This window comes from Boleophthalmus pectinirostris, unplaced genomic scaffold (assembly GCF_026225935.1).
Source record: "Boleophthalmus pectinirostris isolate CB_2022bp ecotype Guang Dong unplaced genomic scaffold, ASM2622593v1 HiC_scaffold_809, whole genome shotgun sequence".
Lineage (NCBI taxonomy): Eukaryota > Metazoa > Chordata > Actinopteri > Gobiiformes > Gobiidae > Boleophthalmus > Boleophthalmus pectinirostris.
The window spans coordinates 16,726-25,000 of NW_026571518.1; the positions used below are offsets into that span (position 1 = coordinate 16,726).

Here is an 8,275-nt window from a genome sequence, read left to right on the forward strand (position 1 = left end):
CATCTCTATAACATTAGGCCACTGTTTGTCTGTTTTGTGACCCTCAATGCACATAGACGTAATGACCCTTATGCTAGCCACTCCGATTACACCAAGGACACACATCAAAGCACAGACTACATAAATATCTGTTCAGTCCGTCAGTGGTCCCCATTGTTTGGCCCTTGATCCACCTTTTACCAGGGAACAATAGTGCCAGGTACACAATAAGGTGTGCTGAGGGCCACCACTGAAAAGCCCCATTGTTGTAGGTATAAAACAAATAGGATGGATTTAAACTGAGGTCATCTGAGGAGAAACAGGGCACAAGGCAAAGAAGGCAATTTATGGATGTGGTACAATGTAGTAACTGCATTTCTATTCAAAGTACTTTAATAACAATCTCTTTCCCAACAGTTAACATTGGATTGGACTCAGGTAAGTTCTTTTGCCATTATTAGAATAGTTAATTTTCTCTCTCACAAAATCACTCTTGTGTTAGTTTAGTCATGTTTTTCTTAATCCTTTATCAATCTTTGTAACACAAATGGTGCAGTGACTTTCAACACAGCCGTGCACCCTAACAAAGTTTGAAGAGAATATCAAGTATATTGGATTATTAAACCTATTTTTAGATAAAAATTATCATATGGTTAAAAAGGTATTTTATAGTCTATGTATACCTTAACACATTTCTAATGAATTCCCATAATATTGTCCTAGTATTTTCTAGTTTTTGGTCATCCTAGGCAAGTTAGTGGTTCAGGGGCCTAGATTGAAATAATATTACAGTAAAAAGATTCTTTAGACCACAAACACACACAGTTGTACATCATGTGACTCATATCATCAATTAAACAATTAGTTAGGTAGTTATTAGTTTTTCCCATTAGACTAAAATAATATAATCATATAAATATGATGTAACTGAGTGAAATTGTTGTACTCCTAACTCCAGCTGATGAGGACCAAACCTCTCAGGAAGATAATGGTCAAGACAAAAATAAGAGAAGAAGAAAAGCGAATGACAAAGAGCGTCACAACAGAGGCAGGAGCAGAAGCCGAGCCTCCAGCGCCGGAGAGGAGACCAAGGACCTGGGGGAGCAAGGTAAGAAACTTGACCGGAGCAGAAGAAGAAAAACACAGAATAATCACAAAAAAAGAGAACAACAAGAAGATGAAGAAGATAAAGAGGAGGTTCAAGAGAAAAAGGACAAAGCAGCAAAGAGCAAGAAATATCTGAAGAATGAAAAAACCAAAAGGAAAGAACAAGACTCGGAGAAGGATGCTGAAGAAACAGTGGAAAAAAGGAAAGACAAAAAGAAGGAAAAAAAAGACAAAAAAGAAAAGAAGGAAAAGGAGACAATAAAGAAAAAGAAGAAAAAAGTAATCGAAACAAGGTACTGTAACATCAAAGATAATAATGAAATAATACCATAAGCAATTAAGTTAGTTAGCAAGTTAATCTACTAGTATGATGTAATATATTTGACATCTGTATAAAGACAACAACGTAAGATGAGTACATTATTTTCCTACTCTTTTTTTTTTTCACTTACATTCAGTTATAAAAAAATAACTAAGGTAAAACTGAAAACTGTTGAAAGAGTTTATACAATAGACACTGTTAGTTCTGATCAAGATCTTCTAAAACTATTCATGAAAACTATGGGGTCTATACTTTAGTTTTGATACTTTTAATATTGATGAGTATCTGGGTTCCGATTTTTAAGTTGTTAGGTTAGTTCTGGACTTTATTAGATTGCTGTTTCATAGTTCAGAACAGGAGTCAAGTGAAGACGAGAATGAAGACGAGGAGCAAAGAGATGATCTGGTGCGGCCTGAAATGCTTTCACCAGAAGAGCTGGAGAAACTGAAGGAAGCTGTGGAGGACAGGAAAAAACTTATCCAGGGTCTGAGAGGAAAGCCTTGGCCAATGAAACAGAAACTAGTCACTTTAAAGTAAATAAACCTTTTGTGATTTCAGAAAACAATTGGTAGAAGTTTATATGAAGATCATATCTCATAATTACAGGGAGTCTCAGGAGTTCGTAGAAAAATATGAAGGCGCACTGGGAAAAGGCAAAGGAAGGAAGTTCTATGCATACAAAGTCATGATGACCAAAGTAAGTTATAGGAAATAATACGTATGTATTTAGGTATTAACACTAATCATTATAATATTCTGTATGTTTTATTTAGAAATGGATGAAATTTCAAAGAGATTTTGAAAATTTTAAAACAGCTTGCATCCCATGGGAAATGAAAATAAAGGAAATAGAAAGTAGGTTCATAACAGCTAATGTTATTGGCAATGAGCAAAATCTCACTGATATACCATCTGCTACAGGCCATTTTGGGTCCTCAGTGGCGTCATACTTCCTCTTTTTGAGGTGGATGTATGGTATCAACATGATTTTGTTTGGTCTGACCTTTGGCCTGGTCATGGTACCAGAGGTAAAAGTCATCTTCAACATTTTAGTCTCTGTGTCTTTGAACCTATACAAACTTTAACATTTTCTTCAACAAACAGGCACTGATGGGGCGTCCCTATGGCAGTATTCCGAGAAAGACTGTTCCGAGAGCCGAGGAGGGTGGTGCCATGGACTTTGCAGTTTTATGGGACTTTGGGGTCAGTAAAGTATTAAAGGTCAACAAATCAAAATTTTGTTGACTTTTTGTTATTTTAAAATGACTTTCTTCCACAGGGTTATGCACAGTATTCAGTGCTTTTTTATGGTTATTATAACAATCAGCGTGCCATTGGCTGGCTCAAGTATCGCTTGCCTCTGTCTTACTTCCTAGTCGGTGTGGGCACGGTTGCCTATAGCTACATGGTGGTCATTAGAACGTAAGATAATGCCACACTCATTATTAATTCTTTGTAACAGTGTCAACAGTGCTTTATGCTTGATAAACCTTTTTTTTTTTTTTTTTTTTTTTTTTTTAGAATGGCCCGTAATGCAAATGAAGGTGGAGTTGGAGATGACAACAGCTTTAATTTCAGTTGGAAAATGTTCACTAGTTGGGACTATCTGATTGGAAACCCTGAAACCGCAGACAATAAGTTTGCCTCCATTACTACCTGCTTCAAGGTTGTAAACATTTATATCTAAGATATAAATATATAATTTTGTTGTAATGGTAATGCTCATTTTCATATACTAAACTAGGAAGCTATCTTAGAGGAACAAGAAAGTCGAAAAGATGACAATATCCACCTGACTCGTTTTTTGCGGGTTCTGGCCAATTTCCTGGTCCTTTGCTGCTTGGCAGGAAGTGGGTACCTCATTTACTTTGTAGTGCGGCGCTCTCAGAAGTTTACACTGGATGGGTTGGAGAATCACAGCTGGTGGGAGAGAAATGAGGTAAATAGACTTAGATACAGCTGCTTAGTACTGTTCTCTTAACAAGAGAAGGAAAAGTTTCCATTTTATTACAGATGCAGAATTAACTCACCAGTGACTCACAGTAGCCCACAGACTTCTGGTGTATACTGTACCTGTGCTATTAGCGGTCTTCTCTGAGACATGCATGAATCAGCTCTTTTATCCTCCCACTTGTCAGTCTGAGATCTGGGTGTCTTTCAGGTGAATATGGTCATGTCATTACTGGGGATGTTTTGCCCCATGCTGTTTGACGTTATCAGCACCCTGGAGAACTACCACCCCCGTGTGGCTCTGCAGTGGCAGCTTGGACGCATCTTCGCCCTCTTTTTGGGCAACTTGTATACCTTTATCATTGCTCTAATGGATGAGATTAACGTCAAAGTGAGGATTTTGTGTGTGTTTGTTTGCTATTATGTGTTGTGCTGTAGTTAAAAAAACATGTGTCCCAGAGAGAGGAGGAGAAGATAGTCAAGTATAATATCACTATGTGGGAAGCCAGTCTTTATAACGGAACCTTATCAGAAAACAGCACAGCTCCACCAATCACAGTGCACCCTGCTGATGTCCCCCGAGGGCCCTGCTGGGAGACGATGGTGGGCCAAGTCAGTGTGTGGGGTTCTTCATTATGTAACACTAACACTTTATTATTATACGCTATGTTTTATGCATAGGCTAAAATTTACATCTATGTGACGACTTTAATCTTCCTAGGAGTTTGTCCGGCTAATTATTTCTGATACGATGACAACATATATCACTCTTCTGATTGGTGATTTCTTGAGAGCTGTTCTTGTTCGGTTCCTTAACTACTGCTGGTGCTGGGATCTGGAGGCTGGATTTGTGAGTCATAATATATTTATATATTATATTTATATGTTTATATTATTATATTTTTATTCATTCTTCTTATGTCCCTCTCAAAAGCCATCATATTCTGAATTTGACGTGAGCGGCAATGTCCTAGGGCTCATCTTCAACCAAGGAATGATATGGTAACACAAACAACTGTGTATTTAGAAGCTGTTTTCTGTGTTGTTTTGTGTAACATTAATCAGAAGTGTATTTTACCTGTTTTGTAACTCAGGATGGGTGCGTTTTATGCCCCTTGCTTGCCCGCCTTGAATGTCCTTCGTCTTCATGTCTCCATGTATCTCCAGTGCTGGGCCGTGATGTGCTGTAATGTGCCACAAGAAAGAGTTTTTAAGGCTTCTGGATCCAATAACTTTTACATGGCCATGCTCTTAGTAATCCTCTTCCTCTCCACTCTGCCAGCTATATATACTATAGTCAGCATCCCTCCTTCATTTGACTGTGGACCATTCAGGTGAGAAGAGCCCCTCTATAAAAGTACTTTAGGTTTGTACTTTTCTCTAACTTTGTATTCTGTTGCATTGACAGTGGGAAGAATCGTATGTTTGATGTAATTCAAGAGACACTGGAGTCAGACTTCCCAGCCTGGTTTGGTAAAGTCTTCAGCTATGCCTCCAACCCTGGACTAGTGCTGCCCTTCATATTACTCATGGTGTAAGTAGAACGTAAATATTGTGTTCTAAAATGCTGTGACTTTGTGTAATTTTAACCTTGTATCCCTTTTCTTAGCCTGGCCATATATTACTTGCAGTCCACATCAAAAAGTTACAAACAAGCTAATGTGGAACTAAAGAAGAAACTTCAAACGGTACCTAGGCATTTACTGCATCATATCTGAGCCTGAATTAAATTGTAGTTTATATCTTAAAGAGCATTATGTCACTTTTCTGGTAGTGGATCTACTGGTTGTCTCCATGGAGATGTTATTGCTTTGCCAAAGGTTCCCCTATATAGCGATAGCAATTTTTTAACATGTTATTATGGATGTTTAAATTTCTTCAAAATCCCTTGAAAAGCATACATTCTCACTGTGAATGAAATCTCCTTTCCACTCGCAGTGTTGTGTTTATGTACCGTTACAAATTGCGCAGAAGAGGGCAGTAGAGTGAACATTACTAAGGGCAACAGTAATGAGCATAGGCTATGTGTGTGTGTGTGTGTGTGTGTGTGTGTGTGTGTGTGTGTGTGTGTGTGTGTGTGTGTGTGTGTGTGTGTGTATACACATACTGTGGTAACGTGCTAGTATTTTAAAGTCTGTCTCTTTCCAAAAGCAAAACGAGGAGAACAAGAAAAAGAACAAAAGAGCAGCACTAAAAGCAGCAATGGATCTGGAGGAGGCTAGGAAAGCGGCAGAGCAAAAGGAAAATATGAAATCTTCAGCACCTCAAGAGTATGAAAGTAAGATGAGCCTTATTCAATTAGGCTTCGACATTTTTGAGAGACCTAAGTAAGTGTTTTTACTTTCTAGACATTGAATGGAAGGACGACCACAGACAAAGACAGTACCAGAGACGTGAAGTTCGCCAACAGCCCACGAGAAGTCCGGGCTCCAGACCCCCCCACCACCATGCCAACTACGGGGGCCCTGGGTACCTGCCCGGGGCTCCGCGGCAGACGGAGCCGAGGATGCACCGAACGTTAAACGTGCCAAGATATTAAGCAGTAAGGACAGTAGTAAATTGAAAACAACGCACCTTAAAGACTCCATGAGCTGTCCATTGAATACGTGTTTACGAAGTTGCTTTGCTTTTTACAACGTTATTTTAATTTTGCTGCATGAGTTTAGCCCATGAGTTAGCCCATATACAACCACTGGAGACCAGTGTTTTTTTGTTTGTTTGTTTGTTTTTTTTGTTTTTTTTCTTGCACTGAAATGTTCAGCGTTATTAGTTTATATCTATCTAGTGGATGTAAACACTGAATTGTGTTTAAGCAAGGAGACATACCTCCAAATATGACTGTTAGATTACCACACAGCCATATTCAATCTCTGAGGTCAGATCAATCAAGATGATACATGACAAACCTGGCTGTCCAATGTAGGCAACTTCTTGACCTACTTACTAACGTAATGATATAAAAGTCATCGAGCTGGATCTCTGAAATATGTTATAAGTAGCTTTTAACAATTTATAAAAGCCAATGACATTAAATTACAGTGGTTTCAGAGTTGTATTGATGGACATTATCAATTAATGGCTAGTAAGCATTAAGTATTCATTCTGCAGCTATTTGAGATAGGACAAGGTAGAAAGTGCTTATGTGATATTCTTTTATTAAGTGCCAGGAAATTAATCACATTATTTATTTATTTATTTTTTACATTGTTCCTGAAAGCACCCAGTCTGAGAACCATATTAACACCTGTGACCACATGATCCATGTCCTGGCTGCCCGCTGTTTCACCCTAAAACTAGTGCTGTGTTTTGGCTGTGTCCCAGTCTGCTCCTACAGAAAACTGAGCCATGATGGGTTACACATTACCGGACATCTCAATGTCCGCTGTACTGCACAAGCATCTCCTATTCACTACATTAATGAATGAGACTAGTCTAGTATGAGCTGTGATTTCACTTTCATTGTTTTTCTGCAGATCAAATGGTCAATCCTTTAACAAAATGTACTAAAATGTTTTAAAGAAAACTGACCTGCACAAAAAATATGCCATAGAGAATAAAGTTGTCCAGAAGATCAATACCTTGATGCTAAACAATACTAAGACTAATTGAAACTAGATATTCACATGAACACATATCAATAATGAAAAGGAACACAGTCTGACCTTTCCTGCTTAAGTTATGTTTTTTTTTTTATATAAATACAAGACCAGATGAAAATATTATTAAAACAAAACAATCATTTATTTGTTTGTGTAATTATATTGTGTTATAAAAATACAGTTTTTAGTAGTGTCAATACTTTTCTTTAGTAACTCCACATCACTAGTGCTATGGTAAAGGTTCACTGTTAATTTATTATGGATGCTTTAGTACTTTTCCTGTACGCTTTTACTGGTGAAAAACACAGTTTATCTATGATCCTAGAATACTTTGGACCCTCTCCTCTGTTGTACTATAGCATCTCCTGTTTCCTTGTATTATTTAACAGCTCACATCTGTCATTTGACTTTACCCAGTGTGGTTACAGTCAGATTATATTATATAAACAAACAAGCTTAGGTGTGCAGCGTTTTTCTAATTTACCATTTTCAACTTCACCATCTTGAGTGACCTAAAATAATTAGATCATGTAAAGTAAAAAATAAAGCACTAGTTGATATATTCTAATATATGCAGTTATGTATACCCTTATTAATCTCTATCTAGTAATTTCAGTTTCACTTGTTTCAAAGAACATTTTTATGATCAAACATTAGTTAAAAAAAAGAAGAAGCTTTTTAGTATCTTTCTTTTTGCACGAATATCAAAGAAATCTGACTATTGTTATCTACTGTACCCACCAGACCTTTAATGTCAAATGTCAAAGTTTTTGGTGTCCCTCTGTATAGGATTGCTTGATAGATTAGCATGTGGATTGACAACCCCATTGTATGAGTTTCCTTCCCCCTGAGCTACTGATTATCATCTCATGGAGTCCGTCTGTTACGGTCACCAAGGAGCTGCCTTACGCACCACTTAAATACCTGAGCAGGGAGAGACACACCTGCTCCTCCTCGGGTCAGTGTCGGTGTGTTACATATGTGCCAGTGGGGCTTTCTGGAAACATCGGCCATGGAGAAGAGGCCACAGTTTTCATAAATGGAATAGTTTCATTTGAAGTGGATACAGCTGCAGCCTCAAGATGCCTCCAAAACGGAAAAATAATCCTGTAAAGGTGGAAGATGGTAAGTTTTTTTTTAACAGTTCATGTATTTCCTTTTTAATTTCCATTTACTGAACAATGTTGTATTTTTTTATCCATAGTTGGGATGGACGTGGATGCTGTGACTGATGATGACAGTGAAGGTACGATGTTAGTTATAGCAAGTAAATTTGAATCAGTCATAATATATACAAACATAATACTGAAGGGAATAT

General features: G+C 37.7%; 1 protein-coding gene across 1 annotated transcript; it reads left to right on the forward strand.

The window, feature by feature from the left end:
* Positions 1–1,755: 1,755 nt before the first annotated feature.
* tmc1 (transmembrane channel-like 1) lies at positions 1,756–6,948 on the forward strand. The gene is made up of 17 exons (XM_020935366.2): positions 1,756–1,941; positions 2,015–2,105; positions 2,182–2,263; positions 2,330–2,436; positions 2,513–2,611; positions 2,688–2,830; positions 2,930–3,074; positions 3,153–3,347; positions 3,570–3,749; positions 3,818–3,970; positions 4,080–4,208; positions 4,293–4,360; positions 4,453–4,692; positions 4,767–4,892; positions 4,968–5,046; positions 5,510–5,636; positions 5,707–6,948. Exons 1-17 carry the CDS (start codon positions 1,826–1,828, stop codon positions 5,895–5,897), a joined length of 2,271 nt encoding a protein of 756 aa, XP_020791025.2. The 5' UTR covers positions 1,756–1,825; the 3' UTR covers positions 5,898–6,948.
* The last annotated feature ends 1,327 nt before the right edge of the window (positions 6,949–8,275 follow it).

Excerpts from the sequence above, each read along its gene's own strand:
- tmc1 (XM_020935366.2), top strand. The coding sequence starts at position 1,826 with ATGCTTTCACCAGAAGAGCTGGAGAAACTGAAGGAAGCTGTGGAGGAC. Across the intron at positions 2,831-2,929 it reads TACATGGTGGTCATTAGAAC|AATGGCCCGTAATGCAAATG; the intron begins GTAAGATAATGC and ends TTTTTTTTTTAG. Across the intron at positions 5,637-5,706 it reads AGCACCTCAAGAGTATGAAA|ACATTGAATGGAAGGACGAC; the intron begins GTAAGATGAGCC and ends TTTACTTTCTAG.